Here is a 24,375-nt window from a genome sequence, read left to right on the forward strand (position 1 = left end):
CTGTCCCCGATCAATAAAATTCAATAAAAATATGTAGCAAACTGAGATTCTGCAGCCCCCTAACAAAAGGTCTGCCCATCCCCAGCAAAAATCCTGGCTACGTCCATGCATTTATGACTTCTTACATCTACGCATAGCTACCAAGGTTATAGAATGTTTAGTATTTATGAGGTTGGATGGCCATCTGTCATGGATGCTTTATGTCCCTGAATAACCAGTTGCTGGGATAGCACTGTAGGGGTGGAGAGCACTGTTGAACTCAGGTGCTGCTTGCAGACATCTCATGGGCTTGTGGTTGGCCACTGTGGTCAACCAAAGGATGTTTGACTAGGTTGGCCCTTGGCCTGATCCAGCAGAGCTCTTCTGACATTCTTAGGAAGTGCATATCCTTTCCAAAGGATCCCCTAAAAGCTTAAGGCTACAATTTGTCCTCTGGAAGAAAGGCTTTGTGGTCTCAGATGTGCTATTTTCTATGCATCTATTAGTAATCCTCTTTTTGCAACTCTGTATGTGAGCACTGTGAGCAGTCTGTTGAGTTTTAAAGGTGGGTAACGGCTGGAGCATAACTCTGCTTGGAGGTCACACTCTCAGCACTAGAATCCCTGGCTAAGTGTGTAACTTGACATCTTTCCCTGTTGAAAATCATTTTGTTAGTTTGGGTCCAGTACATCAATCATTATTTAGGGTGGAAAGAGAAGTCTGTATTCAAGAACTGATTAACAAACAATATTTATACTGAAGCTTGATCACTACATGTCAGGTGCATAGCTGTCAACTTTTCCCTTTTCCTGCGAGGAATTCTATTCGGAATAAGGGAATTTCCCTTAAAAAAAGGGAAACATTGACAGCTATGGTCAGGTGTGAAGCCCACAGCCATAGACAGGTCTAGTTTAGGAATTATTTGTCTATTTACCGGTAAATATGCATTGCACTTATACAGTATTTACCTTTTGTGCAATGATTGAAATATACTGTACACTCTATAGTTCTCTCCCTCCTATCCTCACAACTGTATGGCAGGTTGGGCTGAGAGATAGTTACTGACCCAAGGTCACCCACTGAGTGAGAATGTGAACCTTGGACTCCCCAGTCCAAGGCCCACATTTTAGCCAGTGTGCTATACATAGCACTATGCTGCAAATTCAGTTAGTTATTGTAACTAGGTGTGTGTTTTTAGATTACTAGGACACTTTATCCACATCCATAGCTTGCCACATGATTTATTTGCCATTCAGCTAGGTACTCCCTTTTAAAGCAACACTTATTTCACTTTAACTCCTTTTCAGCTCAATTTTTTATTATTATTAAAATTGTTTCAATACTGTTTTGATACTTGTTTTTAATGTACACCATCCAGAAATCCATGTTTTATATAAAGGCACTGATTAGAAATTTTCAAAAGAAATAAAAATAAGCAATTACTGATTTCGCTATATTACCCACCCTTCAACAGGAGGTCCCAGAGGCAGTTACAACTATTTAAAACTCAGCATTAAAAACAGTTAGAACAATTTACAGTCATGGGAATAGGGTGGGCCCTGAAACACACACACACATACACACCAGGTACCAAATGTCAGGATAAAGAGATGCATCTTCAGCAGTCATTGAGAACTGTACAGTGAAGATGCCAGACACTCCTCTGTGGGGAGGGAATTGCACAATTTAGGAGCTGTCAAAGAAAATGCCCTCTCCTGGGCTATCACCCCCTCAAACTTCTAAGGGAAGTGGAGCTACAAAGAGACCACTCCCTCTAATCGTAAAGGGGGCAGTCTCCCAAAAATTTGGGACATAAGCCTTTTGGATTTAAACATTAGTGTGAGCACCTTAAATTAGGCCCAGAAAGAACCTGGAAACTAATGCAGCCGTTTTAGGACAGGGGCTATGTAAATCCTAAATGCAACCCCAGCCACTTGACCGCTGCACTTTTGGACTACTTGAAGTTTCTGAGTTGTCTTCAAGGGTTGTCCCATGTAAAGCACACTGCAATAATCCAATCTGGAAGTTACCAGAGCGTGGAGTACCTTGGTCAAGCCATCTCCAGGTATAGGTAATGAGTTAAAATCTTGATGTCACATGTTAACTGTGAACATACTACCCCCTTGGGTATGCACTTAAGAGTAATTAATGTCAAGCACAGCCACCACTTCATAATCATGCACTGAACAGTGAGGTAAATCACGTTACTCTGATTTTTTAATGTATTTTGCCATAGTTTCATTAGCTGCATAATTTAACATATATAGTAATGTCTTTTTTATTTATTATTCCTCCAAAGACCACTTGCACAGAACTTGTAAGGGTCGTTTAGAGTTCATTTAACAATAATTTGTTATTTATATATTATTTATTTTCTAATTACCTTTGTATCCCACCTTTCCTCTAAGGAGCTCAACAGTTATTAGGTAACCAATTTCAAAGTTGTTTTGTTTAGTAAATACAAACGAAGCAAAAATGATGAATTAGATCACTCTCTCATCAGAAAACTTTCTGATGCAGACTGAAAAAAATCCAGATCCAAATTATCCTAATTTGTTTAGGAAAAATCTCCAGTTCTAAATTTTCCGGAAAACCCACATCACTGATTAAGATTAGTACAGTATTTTGTGTGATCACAATAGAACAATGGTTCCAAAGTTCTAGGTCCAGCACTACAGGTTTCCATGGCAATTGTGATTTGGTTCCAAGAGGACCAATTCTGCCCTCACAGTTCGCCAACTATTGTTTCATTTAAAGGTAGAACTAGATGTGGAACCACATCATGGCCATAAGGTGAGTTTTTTAGCTAGTTAGAACTCATTTGGTTGTTCTGTTACTGGGTTCTGTGTATGTTTATTTAAAAATTTAAGTCATAGAATTGTAGAGTTGGAAGGGACTAAGAGGATCATCTAGTCCAGCCTCCTGTAATACAGGAATCTTTTGCCCAATGTGGGGCTTAAATCCACAATCCTGTGATTAAGTCTTGTGCTCTACCAACTGAGCTATTCCACTATGCACCATTGGTTTTTATACTTGCAAACTACTTAGAAGCATATTCTGACATTAAGCATTACATAAATAAATATGTTGAACGGGACTCACTCCCAATGTGATTGTGCATAGAGATTGCCACCTGTTCAATTGGGCAAACTCCTAAGTGTGCATAGGACAGCAGCCTCCATCTCTCCCTCAGTTATATTGTCAAGGTGTACAGTTTGCATTCACAGTCTCAATATAAAACTGACATTTAATGTTATTTTCTTACCAGTACTAGGTAGATATTTATAGTTTAGATTGTATTTAATTAGCATAATCTATAAAGTGATATTGGCCCCCGGAAAGAATCACAGCATATTCCCTTTCGCACTAGAGGCACTGATGCATCTCTTTGGTATAATAAAAGTGACACCTTAAAAAGTTGCCACCCATGGCAAATAGTAATTCATTCTAGAGTGATAGCACATGAACTATGAGCAATTCCCACGAGGGTCTCCTGTGCTAGCCTCACTGAAATGGACTGGAGCACTTAATTCCCATTCATTTCAGTGCAGTTCATATGGGAGCGCACCATGCTCCATGTTACTAAGTAGGATGTGGGTTTATTTATTTATACACCACCCTCCCAATACCTTATTAGGACAGCTTGCTATTAAAAACAGCTTAACAATAACTTTTAAGGTAAGTTTCAAACACCAAATCTACAAAAGCAGTATACATATAATCCCCCTAGGGTACCAAATATCTTGAGCCAGCCCTGATGCTCATCCTTTCTGTTTTACTCTTGGAAAAGGCAATAGTAGCTGAATGTTAAGAATAGCAGAAGTTGTGGTCCTGCAACACACAGTCCAGCAGTTGATTGTAGTGGGTTTGTGTCCAATCTATGATGAAGAAACTCTCGGGATCACACTCAATTTACATCAGAATCGTCGTCTGACCACAATAGCATCACACTGGGTGGCTTCAGACTGGCTACTGTTTCTCAAGTCAGAGAACTGTAGTTGGATAGGATTCTGAGAGTCATCTAGTATCCCTCCAGAGGGCCTAAACCACCAACCTTCTGTTAAAACAACCTGACACACTGACTCATTGTGCCACCAGATACCAGCTCCCTTAGTGTGCTGTACATGAACCATGTACACAACCCTAGAATCGTAGAACTGAAAGGGACCTGGACATCTCCCAAGAGTCATCTAGTCCAACCCCCCCTGCAGCAAGGGAGCGTAACAAAAACGAAAAGAGCAACTTAAACTATAAACAGGTGTGTGACCTGCGGAGAGGAAAAACTCATTTATTTACAATAATCCTGACCCCGTTTTGCCAAGATCGGTTTCGGACCGGTTCGACACACTTAAAATGATAGGCAGGAGGTGCATTCCTCTCTCGGGTTTAGACGGCAAAGTCGACCCAGGGCCAAAAGCTCCAGCAGCAGACAAACTCCCTTCATGGTCGGGGAGGCTCCTTCGGCTCTTGTGTACTGCACGTGCATAGCGGGCGGGCCCCCCCCCCCAAATCCCACGGCGCGCCTGCTCCGTCCCCCCCCCGGGCTTGCTTTCCTTTCGGCTCGGCGGCTTCCAGCCCCTCCTCACTGGAGGTTGCGGCCCAGGTACTGCAGGAACATGCTTCCAAGCTGCGGCAGGTCGCCCTCGCCTTCACCCGGGTGCATCTTGGCGTAGCTGAGGAACTGCCTCCGGAGCCGGCTCAGCTCCGCCAGGCTGACGGGCCGGGTCAGCAGCAGCCCCGGAGGCTCCCCGCCGCCGGCCTGCGACAGCCCGTCCACCGCGAGCGGCACGAACTGCCCCGGCTGGGCTCCGTTCCTCTGGGCGGCCATGAGGGCGGCCAGCACGTCCTGCGTGAGGCGGTCGAGGCGGTGCAGGAAGCCGGCGGCCTGCAGGGGCTGCGAGCGCGTGGACTGGTTGGGCGGCGGCGGGCGGCGCTCGAAGAGGGCGGCGCGGATCTCGAGCCAAGGCAGCGGCTCGGCGGGGTCGGCGGGCGCCACGAAGAGCGGCCAGTCCCAGCGGTGGCGCGAGTCGGGCGGCTCCAGGGGAGGCCGGTCCGGGCGGGCGGCGCCTCCCGGGCACAGGAGCACGCAGTGCGGCGTCCCCGCGTGCTTGCTGAGGCAGTACAGCTCGTAGCGGAAGCTCTTCAGCTCGGCGCCCGAGTCCACCAGCACCACGTCGCGGCGGCTCAGCAGGCGCTCGGCCTCCGCCCTCAGAGCAGCCCGGGCGACGCCGTCCCCGCCGCCCAAGTCGGCCTCGGCCACCACGAAGACGCGCCGCTCTGAGGCCTCCTCGGCGCTCAGCGCCGCCTTCAGCTCTTCGGCGCGCCGGGTCTTGCCGCTCCCCGGCAGCCCGCAGAGGACGACCAGCGGCATGTCTGCTCTCTCCGCCTCAGTCGCAAGCTATCATCATCTTTCCCCTCAGGGCCTTTCTTCCCTGCACAAAAATGGCGGCGGAGGCGTTAATGTCGCCCTTAAGAAAGATGGTTCCCGAGATAGATTATTCGCCCCGCCTTCCCGCTCTTCTTTGAATTGCTCTACGACGACATCTATCCACGGACCATAGAGATAGGGAAATGTAGAGTGTGGAGTCCTGTCTAAAGATGCTTCCAAACTCGCCTTTAGAGTAGAACTCGTCCCACGGAAATGGCAATTGATAGAAAACCACGAAGCAAAGTTTTTGGTCTCCGCCAGAGGAGAAATGGAACCTCTCCGTTTTCGCGCAATATCGGAGCAGGTTCTAAAGGGAAGAGTCCAAAGGGACCCGGAAGTCTTCCGTGTTCAGTAGGTCTATTTATAAATCTATGAGTCTGTGGGCGAGGGCAGCGTCTGTTGCGGAAGCCAAACTACAAGTCCCATGGGCCCCCGTGGAAGCCAAAGCGAGAGGGCCTTCGTTACGTGAGGAGGGGAGGAGCGACCCTTAAGTCCGGCTTGTTTGGATACGGCTGCGCGGGGGAAGCCGGACCTGGAGCGCGTGTGGTGAAGGAGCCGCCGGCCACGGCCCTCTGAGATGAGCCCTCTGCGGGGCCGGCGCGGGGAGCAGAGAACCTACCGGGGCGGCCTGGCAAGGCAGAGGGCAGGTGTCCCCCCTGGAGGTAACGGCGGCGGCTCAGCCGGGGTGGGCGGCCTAAGGCTGGAGGGGGCCACCTGTGGCCCTCCGAATCATCCCCGACCACTGGCCGACACTGGCAACATGGGAGGGAATCGGCAAGCTCGTGGAGGAAACGGCGGTCAGGGGCTGCACAATCCTGGTGCCTGTATTCCGCCTTCAGCGTCAGAATTATTACCGAATTTGTATACCGCCTTTCATCTGCGGATCATAAGGCGGCTTGCAATATAAAAACGCCATCCTTCTGAAGGCTGCCTGTGGGGAGAGCGCCATTTCACTTGGATTTTCCTCCTCCTGGGCTTCCCACGCTGTTGGCCACTGTGACAACAGGATGCTGGACTAGGTGGGCCTGATCCGGCAGGCTCCTCTTAGGTTCTGAAGATCTGCAGGACCACAGGATCCCCACTCACCCGTGGCTGAAAGGCAGGTGTTGCCTTTGGCACTGCAGGTGTAGCTGAACTGCCTCTCCTGTCAGACCCAGCTAGCGTGGCAGGGGGTGAAGAGAGTTCAGCAACATTTGGAGGGCCACAGGTTTGCCACCCTGGTTTTAAAGGGTGGCAGTGAGGAGGATTAGGGCCTCCTGTGCTTACCTGTCCCGTGAAAGATAGAGGGACATTTCTTGATTTCGACACTTTATATACCACTTGACGTCATCGTTTCGTGTAAATGTTGCTCAAATAATTACATTTGCACCCAGCCTTTCTTCTGTCATGATAGGCAGCATACATGTGGTTTTCAGTTATTGTACTTGGCACTGACCAGACCCAGATCTGCATAGCTTCAGCAAAGTGCCTTCAGTCATACCCTGGAACTTAGTCCTCTTTGGAATACAAGTCTAAACAGCTATTGATCATGATAGCTAAGTGAAACCTCCATATGCAGAATGTGTACCTCTTGAGTATTAAGATGCTAGGAGCAAACAACAGGAGAGGATTGCTGCCTTCATGTCCTTGTATGTATGTATGTATGTATGTATACATACACACTAACAAAGAAATGATCTTAGGATTTCAGTGTTACACATTTTGCTTTGCTGACAAAACATTTAGACAGGAAAACATCCATTAATGAGGAGTCCAGAGATAAGCCCATTAATGTTTCTGTATATATATGTATAAGATCTAAATATATAGACATTGCAGGTAGCTGTGTAATGTGTTAGAAAAATATATTCAGAAAGTAAAAATCAGGGTAGGAGTAAAGCTTTCTGGGATCAACTAAAAAGGCACAGGAGCATAAACTGATATGGTGGGCATGGATGTGTAAACAAGTTAGTAGCTGATTGAACTTGAGCATTAGTGAATATGTTTGGTATCTGCCAGTCATTCTCAAACTGTGTGCTTTCTGTTTCATTTCTGCTGCTTCTCTATCAGACTTCCTCAACCTCGGCCCTCCAGATGTCGTGAGACTACAATTCCCATCATCCCTCACCACTGCTCCTGCTAGCTAGGGATCATGGGAGTTGTAGACCAAAAATATCTGGAGGGCCGAGGTTGAGGAAGCCTGTTCTATATGGCAAAACTGCTCAGCCTTGTGTCATAACCAACCTTACCTGGAGACACAAAGCAGCATAAAGCATTTGCTCATTGCAGCCTAATGTGTTTTTGGTAGAGACATCTAAGATACCAAAGCAAGGTCTGGATCATAGCTAGTGGACAGAGTTTCTTTTCTCCTGAAGAAAAAGTAATGCCCTTCCTTATTTAATGAGATTAAATATTTGTAATTTGAGGATAAAGCCAATTACAGACTTCAAGTAATGGAGGAGTATAATGTTGCAGCATCCGAGATCAGCCAGCAGGATGCAGTTTCCAGACAGGAAGCCATGTTAGTCTGTTGCAGTAAGAACAAGGCCTTTGTCTAGTTGTCATTTCTGTATATCTCACAGCAAAGGATCTTTCCTAACATTGCTTTCTGTCCAGATATCCCATGCTGCCCAATCGTGTACAGAGGCTCGGCAGAGATTGGGTTTGCCACTGGAATGTTGCTCAGAGACTCTTCCGGGATGGTCAAGCTTTCCAGCATATGAAGAGAACCACATCCTGTTTTGGGGCTTGTTACTCACCCTTGAACCCTTGGGATTGCCCAGGGAGCTGTAGGCTTCCTCTGCTCTGGAGCACACAGTTTCCTAGCCTCATACAAAACTCTTCCATTCATCTCTGTGCTACAATGAAAGCTGAGGGAGATGAGCCATGTGTAAAGCGAAGAAGACATAGTGGGGATCAGGACATTTGTCACAGCCCTAATGAAAAACTGTGTACCTCACCTTCAGATGAAACATCCTGGTCTCCACCTCAACTTCAGTGTAGAGAAAAAAGCACTCCAGAACCAAGAGGTATGGTGGCATCTCACTCCCTTGATCCTTTGCTCTTAATATTTACAGGGTTGTGTTACTTATTTAGGAGAGAAGAGAGCCCATGGGGTCTGGGGTGCCTTGGTTCAAGTCCCCACTCGGCCATGGAGCTTACTTAGTGAGCTGGTCAATGTCTCTTACCTAACCTACCTCATCGGATACTTGTGGTGCCTAGAATTCCTTGGAGAAAGGATGATGTAAAAGTGTGATATTATTATATATGCTGAATTCAACTTGCTCAGAAATCACACATATTCGGTTTATGGTCCTATGAACAAGCTGTTCACACCTTTCCTTTGCTCTGTTGACAACAGCTGATGAAATAAGCCAACAAAATTTATTAGAGTGATCATTTTTGTTGTTGTTGCCTGCACTTCCAGGCCTGCCAGAGAGGAGGTGAAGTCCCCTCCTTCATATCCTGCTGGGGTACACAGGCTACTAGCAACATGCGGTGCTGCCTTATATTGAGTCAGCAGAGGTTGAATGGCCATCCGTCATGGTTGCTTTTGCTGAGATTCCTGCATTGCAGGGGGTTGTACCAAATGACCCTCAGGGTCCGTTCTAGCTGTACAATTCTGTGATTCATTGGTCCATCTACTTCACTGCTTTCCACGCAGCAGCTCTCCAGAGGCTGAAGCAGGAATCCTTCTCAGTCTTACCTGGAGATGCCAGGGATTGAGCCTGCAATCATCTGCATACAAGGCAGATGATGCTCTGCCACTGAGCTACTAGTCTTTTAGACTAATAATAATAATATCTCTACTAAGTGGACTGGTGAATGATGAATGGATCATTCTGTCCTACTATTTTGTGTCCCCCACCACCATCCTGCTTCATTTTCTTGCTGCCAATTGACAATTTTAGGCTGTTTCTGAAGCACAAAGCCCTGAACAACTTGGAACCAGTATACCTGAAAGTTCACCCCACCCCTTATATCCCCAATTAATCATTGTGCTCTAGAGGTGAGGGCCTCCTTCAGGTACCATCTTATCAAGATGTCCATTCTGCACAGTGCAGGAATCAGGCTTTTATTGTTGTGGCAGTTGCTCTTTGGAAATAACTTCCATTAAATATTAGATGTTGTCATTTCAGCACTTACTGAACTTTCCTCTTTTAACAAACCTTTTAAGGAAAGATCATTCCCAGTTTGTGTCAGTATCTTGAATTGTTTTTAGATGTTTTAATTGGCACATTTATCGTGTGTTTGCCGCCCTCTGCTCCTCTGGGAGGAAGTGCAGGAAATAAAAGGAAAACGATATTTTCGTTTCTTCACAGCTAGTATGGAGACCAAGCAGGCTGGTGAGGGAGGCATTTTTGCAATGTGTCTGTTGTTATTGTTCAGTTTATGTGTCATTTTCAAACATAAAGAAGTGCTGAAGCAACTCAACAGCAATTCAGTACCAAAAATAGAACATACAGGTAGAATATCAATTGAATTTCACCAACAAAAATTAATCACAAAATAGAAGAATCCATCCTCCACCAGCCCACTCATTTGCCTGCATCCAGCAAGTTGTTTATTACAACTTTTATGTTAAATTCCACTCCTCAGCAGAGTCCTGTTTATTGCTATCCCAGGGTTTTCTTGTTGTTATTATTTTCTTCCTACTTTCTGTTATATACTAAAGCTGCTCCTGAAAGAGATGGGTCTCTTTTGCTACTATTGTTGTTAAACAATTCAAGAACAGAGGTACTTCCTATTTAAAGAGGTGCAAATGTTATTGCCAAATTACTAGAAGTCCTCCTTAATGAAACACTTAAAATTATTATTCTTATTTTAAACACTTATACCCCAACCCTCAGAAAGGTTTCCCAAAAGAAAGATAAAAATGCAGCAGTTCAACAAAATTATCAAAAAGAAAAGGCTTTAGCTTGCTACCTCCTAGATTTGTCTGAGCAGAGGAATACCTAGGCAGAGCTCTACAACTAAGAAGGCTGCCTCGCTGATCAGTACACACCTGATCTCAGAAGGGGAACAGGCCCTAATGCAGATCTGGACAGTTCATATTTAATTAGTAGGCTCCCCAAAACAGGACTTAAATTGTTTTATACAGGACTTTAAAAGCTCAAGTCAAAAGTATGAATGCAAACAATCCGCCACTCCTGGCCTGGTTGTTGTGTTTCAGCAGGTGTGGTCAAAAGACACTGGGAATACTTTTGCCAACAAAGTAAAAAAATGAAGGTTCTTGAAGAGGATAAGCCGATCAACCAGGATCATCAAGACACACTGGAGAAGTTTGATTTCACCGTAATGTCGTACAACATCCTTTCCCAAGACTTGTTAGAAGACAACTCTCACCTGTATAGACACTGCCAACGGCATGTGCTAGCCTGGAACTATCGTTTTCCCAACATTCTCGCAGACATCAAACGGCTGGATGCAGATGTAAGTGGGAAGCTAACCTTATAGCTGTCAATAATAAAGAAATCCATAGGAAGACAAATCTTTTACAGACTGTAAGCCAGGCATGAGGATCCTTTGGCCCTCCAGATGTTGCTGAATTACAACTGCTATCATCCCTGACCATTCAACATGCTTGCTGAGGCTCATGGGAATTGTAGTTCATCAACATCCAGAGGCCAAGAAGTTCCCACACCTGCCATAAGTGAGCATGTGGTTATTTCATGCACTTCATGTTTAGCTATAGTCAACATGCACCTGGTGCCATGTCTCTCCATTCAGATTCCTTCTAAAAAAACCAACCCTTTTTAACCTGGTCTTATTTTCTTACAGCCCAGTCCTTTGCATGTTTCTTTGGAAGTAAATCATTTTTAGTTCAAGTGAATATAAAATTGCAGCCTTTGGCTGAATGAAGTACGATGGGATTTACTTCCAATAAGACATGCATCAGTTTATAACGTTAATTTTCCTTTTAAAGGCATGTTGATCTCACTGGCAGAGCTAACCATGCTCGTCAGGAATCAGCATGGCTTGAAAATGCTTGAATTTGCCTGAATCCTACCCAGTTCTTAACAATACATAATTTTACTATTAAATAACCTGAAATTATTTTCAGTTGCAGTATTACCATTATTATTTCTTCTTAGAACTGTTTCTGAAAGTTGTAAGCCAGTTTCTAAAATTTTAAAGTCAGCCTAGTTATGTTGGGAAGTATGCTACTTGTTGATCAGCTGTTTTCCTCCCAACAGGTACTTTGTTTGCAAGAGGTACAAGAAGACCACTACAGAATAGAGATCAAGCCAAGTTTGGAAGCCTTAGGTATAAACTGTCCCGTATACATGTCAAACCACCACCCACCCACCCCACTTTCCCCAGCTTACCTCCCTACAGTCCACTGATTCTGGCCATTTTAACTCCAGCCCATCTCCATGAGCAAATAGACAGAAAGCAGGAAGGTAAGGGGAGAACCAAGGTACAGTCTTGCCAGTAGACCATGTACTTATCTCCCCAACCCTCCATAAGCCAAATCTGACAGGCAGGCAGGGTTGGGACTTCTGCGGATAATCACAGTGCTTTGAGGTGCAATGAATCAGCAGTCTTAAAGTCACCACCTGTCAGCTGATTGGTGATGACTTCAAGCCTGCTTTCCAAAGGGGTGGGCTGTGCAATCAAGTTCCTCACAATGAATTCAATCACACAGCCAATCCAGTTGTATCTTTACCTGTCGCACACTTGATGTGCAAGTACGGGGCAGGTGTGCATGGTTTGGTGGAAATAGCCTCATGCGCCATATTTGGCCTTTGGGCAGGAGATTCCCCACCCCTGCTATAAGAGGTAGAACCACCCCACCCCTGCTGTGTAGCTGAGGGACGGGGAAGCTGTGGCTCTCCAGATGTTGGACTCCAACTCACACCTTCCCTGACCATTGGCTACGCTGGCTGGGGCTGATGGGAGTTTTCATCGAACAATTTGTGGAGGACCACTTCTTCCCCATCCCCGGCATACAGCCCAATGGACCAGAACATATTAAACATGTGTACTTAAGAGGATAAAGGAGACACATTTTGAAGCACCTTTTTTCTCCCTTCCCCAGGCTATCATTGTGAGTACAAGATGAGGACAGGAAGGAAGCCAGATGGCTGCACCATTTGCTTCAAGGCCTCCAAGTTCCATCTCCTCTCTTCGAATCCAGTGGAATTCTTTCGTCGCAACATCCCCCTCTTGGACAGAGATAACGTGGGCCTGGTGGTTCTCTTGCAGCCTCTTTTTTCCTGCAAGGCCCCCTCAGCCGCCATCTGCGTGGCCAACACACACCTGCTGTATAACCCAAGGCGGGGGGACATTAAGCTCACCCAGCTTGCCATGCTGCTGGCGGAAATTACCAGCGTGGCTATGCAGGAAGACGGGCGTTTCTGCCCCCTCGTCATCTGCGGGGACTTCAATTCCGTCCCTCACTCTCCCCTGTACAATTTCTTAAGGGAAGGCAAGCTGAATTACGAAGGACTGGCGATAGGGAAAGTAGGTAGCCATTTGTCAAGTTGGTGTGTAAAGAAAAAAAAAATATGGGTAGACAACACGCAAAAGACGATGTCCCTGCCACCCACCCCTATAACATTGTGGGGTTTCCATGATGATAATTTGCATTGCTGTTCTTTCTAAAATATGCTGTGTGGTCCAAAGCCAGTGCAGGTATGAGGTTTTCAAACAGTGTTCTTAGGAAGTAGTTGGTTGCATCCATTAATAATCTTCTGGAGCTTTCAGCCCACAGGAGGGTGGAAGACATTCCAAGGCCCACCATGGGACTGTGGTGAGGCCAACGGTTTTAAGACACTGTGAGTGCCTTAGAACATGCCTTTGCGGCTCCTCTTCCTGTGATGAGCAGGGGTTCTGTGTCAGATGCTGAGGAGTTCTGCAGTAGACAAGGTGATGCGGATGTAGGATATGCTCACTGAAGAGTAGAACTTTTCAAAGCATTGCTTTGGTCAGGGGTGGTGAACAGCATTAGAAACTCCCATTGTTCTAGGTGCATTTTGTGACAGGGAATTTCATTAGCGCGAGCAGTTTCTGAGCTCTGAGCGCAGTACTGAGCCTAAGATTTCAGATTAAAACTGCCACTGCTGGAAGAAAAGGAGGGCCTTTTTCTGCCTCCCCACTTCCAGCCACTCTCTGAAGACTGGAGAAGGGACCCTCATAAGAATATGAGGGGGGCGAGCAGGGGAAGTATGACTTTGTTTTTTGCAGTCTTCAGATGAGGACTAGACTATGTGAAAAACGAGCATAAGATTTTAAGCTGCAGTTCATTCTTTTTCAGTTTTGTACTCTTGTTAAAAAAAGGACACCTAAACACTCCATTGCGGTGCCCATAACCTATGTTTAAGGTGCCATTTAGCTCCTAGCTTTCATATCTCAGTTTTTAACACTGGTGGTGAACTGCATTTAACCAGCAGACCGAATCATTCTCTCTCCTGCCCCTTCTGGGCCAGGTCTGACAGGTTGCTAATGGGGCCACCCACTTGTTTATCACCTGATGTCTCCTGGCATCAGGTGACCCTTTTTTGCCCACATGGATCTTGCAGAGCAATTTGCAAAGTACTCCACATGACTCATCAGTCAGCTGATAGTTTGGTCTTGTTGAGCCTCTTTCCAAAGGAAGACCCAAGAGTATTGTGGAGTGCTTTTCATAGCGCTTTGCAGGTGCTGCTGATCAGCTGATTGGTAGCACAGTAAATTAAAAATCATCTGGAGCATAGTTGCTTTTGCATGATATAGGGGTGGTACCAATTTGTGTGTGTGTGTGTGTGTGTGTGTGTACGCACACACACATAGGAACATACAAACACATAATAAATGTAAAGTAATTACATTTTTGCCAGCTCTCTCACCAACTAGACTCCAAAACTGAGTACTTGTGGCGCAGGAGTTCTTTTATGGCTCAAAAAGTGGCTAAATGGGAAGCCAAAAATTAAAAATAAATGTGGCAGCTCTCACAATAGTAGAAATAAACTGTTGGGTCATTGAAAGGATTTGTGTTAAGACAGGTGCTCTTTAACATTCAAAACTAATCCAGAGTTGAGAGTGAATAGTAAGGTAATATATCATGCCAGTTTATCTTGAAGGCTAAAATCCCAAGCTAACTATGAATTGCCATGAAATAGCTCTGCAAGCTAGATGGCTGAACCTAAGACTACAGTCCTAAAATCATTTATCTAGAAGTAAGTCCAATTGAAGTTAATGGGGCTTTCCTCTGAGTTGACATTTTTAGGTTTGTAATGTAAATGACTTCTATGTAGGTGGGTTCTGGGTTACAGCAGAAATCAGTTGGGCATCTTCTAGAAATGCACATATTTTTCTTTGGTTGTTTTGTTTTGTTTCTTGCTTTTTAAGGTGTCTGGCCAGGAACAGTCCCCACGGGGCAATAGGATACTAACTATCCCCATTTGGCCTCAAAGCCTCGGCATTTCTCAGGACTGTATGTATGAGGAGCAACAGAAGCAGCTAGAAAAAGAAAGAGGTAAATTTCAGAGCAGATAACCCAAGTGTTTTCCCAAAAGGTTACTTCCCCTCAGATGTTTACAGCTGAATTTAACCTAGCAGTTCCTTCATGTGTCATTTCAGCAATTCAGTCACATAATGCTGGCAGTTCAAGTCCTACAGGCGCTGTCTGACCCCAGAGAAGCTAAAAATATAAAGTCATTGGGAATTCATCAGTGGGTGAAAAGTTTTTGTGGATGTTTACAAAAGCCTTAGAAGTGATTTTAGTAGAGTTGACTGGTCACATTGGTTCTTCCCAAGCACTCATCTGCAGGTCAACTCATGAGCAACTTTTGGCTGAATGGATAAGCAGCAGCTGTAGTTCTGTGTGCACTCTCCCATTATAGGGTAGGAGCCATAGCTCATACACAGATCACCTGTTTTGCAGGTTCAATTCCTGCCATCTCCAGTTATAGAAGGATCAGATAACAAAACAGGGGTGGAAGATGTCTTGCTGGTGACTTTGCTATCAAGCAGACTAGATAATACTGGATTCAATGAACAAATGGCCTGATCAGGTATAAGGCAGCTTCCTGTGCTTCTATGATTGCTGTTGTTGGTTTTTTCCAGAGAGAAAAGAGACTAAAGAAGGAAGCTTGGAAAATTCAGAAGAGGTCATAACAGTGGCAAAACGGTAAATTTTGACATCACTGCGGTTGTCAGCTTGTTTGCAGGCATCAGCTACTACAACTCTGGACCTGTATAAACAGAGAGCTGAAAGTTTTACTCACTAAAATGCTATATGTGCACTCCCTACTTCATCCTCCAACACACCAAGGAAGAAGAAATTGGAAATTTGCAAACTGGCAAGGGTTTGTGAATATCCAACATATGGTGGTTAGGGTTAACCATGGTTTGCAAGACCAACCCCAGTACAAAGTTGGCTTGTTCAAAGAAACCATAGTTACAACCATATTTTGGCCTGGTTTGGATGCAACAGTAAATGCTTCCGATCTCCTTATGCCCATGCTGATGGGATAAAGGAGAGCACACCATCCAGGTCTTGTGCCCCTATTACTAAACTGGTTTTGCCTTTGGTCTGAGCAAAGCTGTAGGTTAACCTGGATATAATTCTTGGCAATATAATTGCACCAAAACTTTGCAGATGCTGTCTTAGAGGCTTTGTTCTGTGCGATATGGGAACTGGGTCTTTGGAATTGCTTCTTAGATACTGGATACTATTTCTAAGATATTTTTCATTGTTTGATCTCTTGTTGTTTGTTACCCTGGGTTTCTTTGGGAGGAAGGGCAGGATATAAAATTAACAAAAGAATAAAATACAGCATTGTATGAAGGACATGGTTTAGGCTATGTCCACTATGAAGTGGATGAGGAGCAATAGCAGGACAAATGTTTCCATTGTTAAACAATCGTGGCTCACAAATGCGTTGTTCCTGCCCTGCCTTGCTGCAATAGCATTCTCAGTCTGGATTGTCATGTCAAAGTGTGGGGCTTAGGTACAGAAAACAGAGCAGCTCTGGGCCAGATGGACAATTGTGGGTGGAACATCTGAAACATCAGTAACCTGGTGTAAGCATGGCCTCATCTGTGATCCTTTGTCTCAGCAGACGCTGGTGACTTCTGAAACACTTCTCCCGTTTTAGGTCACCCACATATTTGCACCACAGTTTTCCCTTGTCTTCGGCCTACACTCATTATCTGCCAGACAGCGGAACCCCAGAAGTCACCACTTGCCACTCCAGGAGCGCAGTCACTGTGGATTATATCTTCTATTCTGCAGCAAAGGAGAACACAGCTGCAGAACCAGGCAAGTGACTCTAGAGCGAGATAGGTGACTAATGATTGGCTAGGTGCTCACCCAGTCTGCACAATGAGCAAAAATTTCTAGTACAGTAGAGCCTCTTTAAAGCACCCACACATAAACACACGTGGCTTGGTCGCTTCCAGATGTTCTTTATTCCACATTCATAAAATGCTAATACTAAGAGAAGGGACTTGATTCGGACAGAAGACCTCTCTTGATTTTCAGTGCTGACTGAACAAACAGATCAGTCCACAGCTTAATATAGAAGCTGCCTGGCTAGCTCAGACAAGGCTGTATTCTCTACCAGAAGATTTATCACCACTTAACTACCTGCATTTGTAGCCTGCGCCAACAGATCTTCTTTGCATCATTGTCTTTGTAATGCTGACTTCCCTCCCTACACAGTTCAGTTTCAGGCTTTCCAGTGGATCACAAATAAACCAGCCCAGCCTGTTCCTATGCATTTAACATAAACCGGATCTATAGAGATGAGCAAGTAGAGCTTCTCACTACTAAGAGATACCACATTTCCATTTAATCTCTAAAGATCAAGCTGCTTGAAAAGGCACAGAACCAGTTTGTTTTTTTAAAGTTTACAATTCCAGTGTGGCAAAGCCTGTGCTCACGTTATTACATGCATTTTACCTGACGACATTGTACCATGTGGAAGGTTACTACTTCTTTTAAAAAATAATAAGCAATAGCAGTTACAGCAAAAGCTCACCAGATGGTGCCATAATGTTAAAAGTGCCTTCAAGCTGATCTCCTTGGTGGATAAGTCAGGACTGAAGCTTGTCTTGGTTGCACATATTCAGTGCTGTGCATCTTTGTAAAATCCACTGGATGGAATATTAAGTCTGTGTTTGTTTAAACTGGGGTGATCAAGAGAACTAGCAGGACATAATTGGCCAAGAGACTGTGATGCGAACAGAGAAGTTCTCGCTTCAGATTTCAACCCAGTGATGAAACTGACCTTAGGTAAACCATGTTATATTTGGGGAAGGATCACACTTCCCCCCCCCCACACACACGCATACACACACCTGGGAATTAAATGGAGAGTTGGTGTGGCAGAGTGCCTAACACACTGAACTATGAAATAAGTAGATCATGTAGCTTTCCCCAACCTGATGTTGGAGTACAGCCTCCATAAGCCCCAGCCAGCATGACCCAATTGTCAGGAATAGGGCATTAAAGTCCATAATATTTGAAGGGGAGCAAGTTGTGGGGAAGTGTGTGTGAAGCGCTTACTTGAAAGCATCATATAAATGTTCAGTATTGTTTACATTGACTTGAAAGTTCCCCAGAATGCAGTGTCTGTAAAGACCAATAAAGGAACTGTGATTCCCTGCTTGCTTATTTCAGAACAGCATGATGATGCATCCAGGCCCTGGTGCCAGCTCAGTTGTGATGTAATTTACGTGCTTATGAACCTCTCTTCAAACCTCTGGATTGTCCACAGGCACCTGAAAGCCTCTTCTTTCTGCTGCAGGAGCTGAACGTGCCTTTGACGGACGCCTGAACCTTCTTGGCCGATTATCACTAGTGACGGAAAAAGATCTCTGGGCTGTCAATGGGCTTCCCAATGAAACCATCTCCTCTGACCATCTCCCTCTCCTAGCCAAGTTCAGGCTGGAAGAGTAACACCAAAATAACGATGACCCACCTGTCTTTTATCGTTCCACTTTACTTTTCCTTAATTCTACATCATCAAAAGGGACTGGAGAGTGCATGCCTCCTTGATGGGTTTTAAATACAGGTATATATATACATATATATATATATATATATATATATATATAGTAAATTATCACAGCTACTCAGATATAAAAAAAGCAAATTGGAGTTTTACATTGGGATTCCTTTTTTAATAATGGAAAGTATTTGTGCCGTAATTTTTTAAAAATATATATTTACTTTTCATCAAAGAGATGGTATAAAGTGCTTTTTAAAACAGAAACGATGATCAGGTTTTTATTTCTTAATATTTTGATTCTCACCCTTCCTCCCAAAGGAGTCCAGGGCAACAGTCAACAAGGCAGCAAAAAATAAAATAAAATAAAACAAGTAAAAGCCATCACACGTCCTTGCAGCTATAGCTTTCATGGAGCTCCCTTAATCCTACAGGCAAGCATTTCTTCTAGACATTGATTTGTTTTCTTCCAAGGAGATGGGCTTCACTGTATCTTTACCTCCTTTCATCCTCTCAGTAGCTTAGAGAGGTGTGTGTGATGATGAAAGAGAACCCCTTTCTACTATCTGGGCTTTCAGGGCTGTGCCTGGGATTTGAACTTGAGTTTCTGACATCTAAATCCAGCATTTGTGGTTGCGGCCATGTTCCTAGAGGGTCTTCACCCCAGTTTGCTTTTATGATATTCCCTAAAGGTCTGACTACCTCTTCTGACATTGGCAGTGGGTTGGGTGCCTGTTTCTCGAACCTGTGTCCATGGAGCTCATAGTGGCAGTGGTGCAAAATGTATTTTTCTATCATGTAAACAGCCTGAGGCAAAGGGTCAAATATCAGGAAATCTTGCTTCACGAATTGTGCAAGATACAGTTAGGCCTTGAGGGCAGTTGTGTGTGTAAAAATGGAAAGGGTGTTTCTGTCCCTGGCACAGAGCCACAGCGATTTGCAAAGCCACACCTATTTAATATTTGCCTTGCAAATAAATCTAGGGCAGCCGTATCACCCATCAACTTAGACCTTGATTTCTACTTTTGACTCTTTGATAGCCTAGAAGCGGGGGCGGACCCTGAATGAAGTACCTTCCCAGTTTGGCTAGTTGGCCTGGTTCCCTGTAAGCAATTTATTGATCATCACAGGTGAGTGGCTGTTGACAAGTCTGGCCAGTTACGCAACTGTGAGCTGCAAGGAGAGCAAGGAGGAAGATGGCAAGCTTGCACAGGCAGCTTTGCTAATTCAAGGGGAGCACAGTCAAGCCCTTTGCTTGGCAGTTCTGCTGTATTCTCCGATTACTTTGGCCCTCGGAAGCCGTTCTTCAGCACAATATCCCTGCAGGTTTTGCTGACTTTAAGTTTCTTTTTTAAAGGGGGAGAGAGAGCTCAGAGTAGCTAATTAACTGCACACGAAGCGATGAGGAATACACCTGAAATAACCTTTGCATTTGGCAGAAAACCAAACACCAAGACTGCATTTCTCCATAGGTTTGAAACAAACAGATGGAAGCACAGTTCATTAGTTTAATCATCCAAATACAGTCGTAACTTGTTTCTCGAACGAAATCCGTTCCAGAAGTCCGTCAGATTTCTGAAAACATTCGAAAACCAAAGCACAGCTTCCAATTGGCTGCAGGAGCTTCCTGAACTCAAATTTGAAGCTGCTCTGAACGTTCGGATTCCAAAAAACTTTCGCAAACTGGAACACTTCTGGGTTTGTGGCGTTCGGGAGCCAAAACGGACGAGTACCAAGGCGTTTGAGAACCAAGGTACGACTGTATAGTTATAACTGTACTCTGCAGTGCAGCTTAAAAAACAATCCTCATTCTAATGGCTTAATAGAACACACGCAAGACATAGACAGCAGCCATATAGCGAGTCAGACCATTGGCTTGTCTAGCTCAATATTGTCTACGTGGCTCTCCAGGGTTTCAGGTGGGATATGAACGTAAGAAGAGTCTACTGGATCAGACCAATGGCCCATCTAGTCTAGCATCCTGTTCTTACCATAGCCAACCAGATGCTTGTGGTAAGCCCTCAAGCAGGACCCAAGCATAAGAGCATGACACAGTGTAATATGTCATGTACTGTAGTGGTGTTCATCTGAGCTTGTTTTTACCTACCGTATATTTCGCCCTATAGGGCGCACCGGCCCATAGGGCGCACCTAGTTTGGGGGGAGGGGAATAAAGAAAAAAAAAATCTTTTCCCCCCAGGCGCGGGGCTGGGGCGGGGGAAGCCCGAGCTTCCCCAGCCCCCAGAACAGGCTGCTATCTGCAAGCCTTGGGAGCCCGGCGGGAACTCCCGCCGGGCTCTCCAGGCTTGCGGATATCTGCCCGAAGCCCAGGGTGCGCTGCTCAGCGCGCCCCAGGCTTCGGGGTGCAGGCTGCTATCCGCAAGCCTAGGGAGCCCGGGAAAAGTACGTCCTATAGGGTGAAAAATACGGTAACTTTAAGACCTGCTAAGGAACAGGTGATAGTTATTATTTCCTCATATGTAAAACCACAGAATTCAAAGAGGGTATACTTTCTGTTCCCCATGACTGTGTTGTTTTGTTGTTGTTGTTGTTGTTGTTGTCGTCGTCGTCGTCGTTTAGTCATGTCCGACTTTTCGTGACCCCATGGACCAGAGCACGCCAGGCACTTCTGTCTTCCACTGCCTCCCGCAGTTTGGTCAAACCTGCAGTTTGGCCAAAGTATTAGAGCCTCAGCTTCAGGATCTGTCCTTCCAGTGAGCACTCAGGACTGATTTCCTTAAGAATGGATAGGTTTGATCTGAAATAAGGATGGAGCTATGTAGAGGCACTGGCTGGCTTTGAGATTTTTTCCTGCATCGTGATTTTGGCCAGGGCACCTGCTCTTGTGATTCACTGCCCCCCTGCATGAGGCAGGGGAGAGCTGCATTCATTCATGGTTTTTCCCACTTTGCCAGGTCAAATATTATGAAACAGTTATCACAATATGGGTTTCAAACTAGTTTTGGATGATATATCAATATATTTTCCAGCTCTAATTGCTGGACTACAACTCTCATAATCCCTGATGCACCTGGCCTCTCAGGCTGGACCTAAGGGGAGCTGGAGTCCCAGAACATCTGGAGGGCCAGAAGTTCCCCACACCTTACATGCAACAAGAGCTACGCATATGTTTTCAATTCTGCTGCTGGGTCTCTGCAAAGCTTGGATAGGACACTGGCCCACTGATCTTGCTAGACTACAACTCCTATCATCCCTGAACATTGGCCTTGCTGGCTGGGGTTGATGGAAGTTGTAGTCCAAACCACAGGTAGAGGACTTCCCCTTTCTTTTAAAGAAAGAGCCTTTCTTTAAAAAGCAGTAACCCCGCTGATCACCTGGTTGGAGAGCTGGATTTAGTTCTTCTTCCTGTTGTATTGTTTTAATGTTTTTGTGTTTGCAGCTCTGGGCTCCTTTGGGAGGAAGGGCGGGGTAGAAATTCAATAAATAAAACACTTGGCACAATTACTGCATTAAAAAAATGCAGCTCAGCTGCATCAGGACCATTTGGTGTCTCATCAGATTCTGTCACTGTGGGATAAGTTGTGTTTCTTTAAAAAATAAAAATCACAAGAGGCTATAAAAAAACCCAAGACTTCCAAGATATTTTATTAAAGTTCCATGCTGCACTAAACATACAAATGATGAGAAAAACAAAAAAAGAAAAAGAAATCATGCACATTTCTCACCCAGAACAGCATTTGACAAAAAATTATGGCAATAGAGAAACCTAGTTATTGAAATCACAGTTACTAAGTTTTCAAAATTGCAGGTTTGTGTTGTGATAGAATAGGATTCATCTGTACGTAAGGAAAAGTGACGCCTGGATACAAAATAATTCATCCACATTAGAAAAGTTTCATTGGGAGGTTTGAACCAGGGCGGGGGGGGGGGGCTAAATCCAGATTCACACCATACAAATAAAGCAGAACCAACACACATTTAAAACAGATAGCTTCCACCCCATAAATCCTGGGAAACTGGTTTATTAAGGGTTTGGGGAACCAAAGCTCAATGAGAATAAAACTACAGTTCCTAGGATTCTTTGGGGAGGGGGGTCCGTGTGTGCTGAACGTACTTTAAATGGATGGTGCAAACCCTGGATGGTGTGTTCATCTCAAGAACTAATGCAAGTAAAGTTCATGATGGAGCATGCCCCAAACACTTCACATATATTAGAGACATACATTATAGTACTTTAGAAAAAACAGAGAGGAAATCCAGACTCAGAATGTAACTTGTTTCCCACAGCACAGTAAGCCAGACTGGCTTAGCAAGCCCAGACAAGCATGGGGGTCCCAAGAGAAGCTTGCACCCAATCTGCTTCCTGGTCTTCCACTGCTGTGCTGAGCTAAACCGGGGTTTGTTGCAGCACATCAAACAGGGACCCGTGGTTAAGCTCACTTTGTCCTCGGCGCAGCATGATCGTAAAAAGGACCAGGGAACAGCAAACTCCTCCAGTAGCCCCCACACTCAGATGGTCTCACTAAGCCATAGCTTGGCTCATTTAATCATGTGAACCAGCTCTTCGTATGGCACACAGCCTCTTTTTTATTTAATTTTTAAATCCAAACACTGCATTTCACTGCTACAAAATCACCGCAATAAGAAAAGTGTCACATTAATCAGCCCTCAGTGGTACTTAACACTTATTGGGGGGGGGGGAATTCTGCCCTTTAGATTTTCGACAGCAGTTCTCTTCAGGCATTTAGGGTGAAGGGGTGTGGGCTAAAAAACAAGAACTCAGGCAGGAGAATGAGCACCTAAGCCATGCTCCCGCCTACCCCAAGCACACAGAGTCCACTTCAGAACTTCTGTGCTGAGATGGAAGCTCTGAAAGGATCTTCTAAGCATGCTTGGAGAACGTGGGAAGATCTCATGCGGAGCTCGCCCAGGCCAGCATGTTGGGGGCGGGGCATGCATGAGCATGTGGGGGTGCCAGGGGCAGGACATGTGCTCACACCCCTGCCCACCCTCCACTTTTAGCCTACACACATTGGTGTGAACGCCCAATGAGGCTAAGGCAGCCCTTATCCATGGATGCTCTCCAGATCTTCCTGGGCTACAATTCCCATCGTCCTTGGTCACAGGCCATGCTGGCTGAGGCTGATGGGAGTTGTAGTCCAAGACATCTGGATGAGGAAGGCTAGGCTTTTCAGGAATACAGTCACAAAGCAGGAAGTCCACTGAGCCTCTCCCTTCCACCCGCTGGCTCTCAGCAGGGGCTACACTGCGGTGAGGCCCTGCGACACACCTGGCCATTTCCTTGAATGTGAGATTCTTCCATGATTACACAGATCTGGTGCAGACACATCACTGCTGATCTCTTAACCTTAGTTAAGAGAGCTAGAGGAGAGTAAAAGCTGGCATGCTTCTTTCCACTGCTTCATCCCTTCTTTTGCTCTCCCTCCTTTCCCTTGTCATCATGCTCCTGGTTCCACATTAGGGATGGGCAAACGCCTCCATTCTGGATCTCTCCCTTTCTCATTTTCCCAATCTTAAATTCAGTTCTCTACATTCCTGCAATCTGGATTGTTTTTCAGGGGCGTGGAGAAATCCTCATAAAAATTAATTAACATTTTGGCGCAGATTTGTGTTTGATTTTGGCTAACATACACTTTTTTGCAAGCCATTTCCCCTTAAATAATGTTGATTCGTCAGGATGCAATCAACATTATTTAAGGGGAAGGCTGGTGGAAATTAAATCCGATAGGAAAGGTGAGAAAGGAAGAGAGTTTGCCAGAGGGTGTCGTGCTCATAGGCTGCAATCCTGTTACATGTGAACTTGGGATTTACCTCCAAGTCAGCATGCATAGGGTTTGAGGACAATGCAAATTTAAGACGTGTCGGCTCAGAAGAAAGACCCATGAAAGACTGTATTGGACTGAAGCCACAGATCTCTTAACTGTGTTTAAAAGACCAGGAGTGTTATTCTGCATCAGGCCAGTCATCCAGTAGCCTGCTCCTCTCCAAACCACAATAAGCAAAAAAAAAATAAAAAATCATTTGTCCAAATGCAAGGTGCATTCTAAAAGACAATTCCTTGGCCAGGGGT

General features: G+C 45.1%; 2 protein-coding genes across 4 annotated transcripts; one reads left to right on the forward strand and one right to left on the reverse strand.

Moving 5' to 3' along the window:
- The first annotated feature begins 1,266 nt into the window (after positions 1 to 1,266).
- On the forward strand, positions 1,267 to 18,286 carry ANGEL2 (angel homolog 2). Of its 3 annotated transcripts, none has more exons than XM_081000533.1 (9): positions 1,267 to 2,772; positions 8,003 to 8,415; positions 10,560 to 10,819; positions 11,584 to 11,653; positions 12,429 to 12,853; positions 14,720 to 14,846; positions 15,437 to 15,500; positions 16,471 to 16,634; positions 18,124 to 18,286. In XM_081000533.1, exons 1-9 carry the CDS (start codon positions 2,747 to 2,749, stop codon positions 18,273 to 18,275), a joined length of 1,701 nt encoding a protein of 566 aa, XP_080856659.1. In that variant the 5' UTR covers positions 1,267 to 2,746; the 3' UTR covers positions 18,276 to 18,286. The 3 variants fall into 3 exon arrangements, with proteins under 3 accessions (XP_080856659.1, XP_080856660.1, XP_080856661.1); XM_081000534.1 differs by having other exon boundaries at positions 1,270 to 2,772; positions 10,563 to 10,819; XM_081000535.1 differs by lacking the exon at positions 1,267 to 2,772 and adding an exon at positions 5,910 to 6,069.
- On the reverse strand, positions 4,223 to 5,722 carry KTI12 (KTI12 chromatin associated homolog). The gene has a single exon (XM_081000619.1). It carries the CDS (start codon positions 5,348 to 5,350, stop codon positions 4,562 to 4,564), a length of 789 nt encoding a protein of 262 aa, XP_080856745.1. The 5' UTR covers positions 5,351 to 5,722; the 3' UTR covers positions 4,223 to 4,561.
- Positions 18,287 to 24,375: the final 6,089 nt, after the last annotated feature.

The sequence above is a fragment of the Podarcis pityusensis genome, assembly GCF_964106645.2.
Source record: "Podarcis pityusensis genome assembly, chromosome: 3".
NCBI classification, from domain to species: domain Eukaryota; kingdom Metazoa; phylum Chordata; class Lepidosauria; order Squamata; family Lacertidae; genus Podarcis; species Podarcis pityusensis.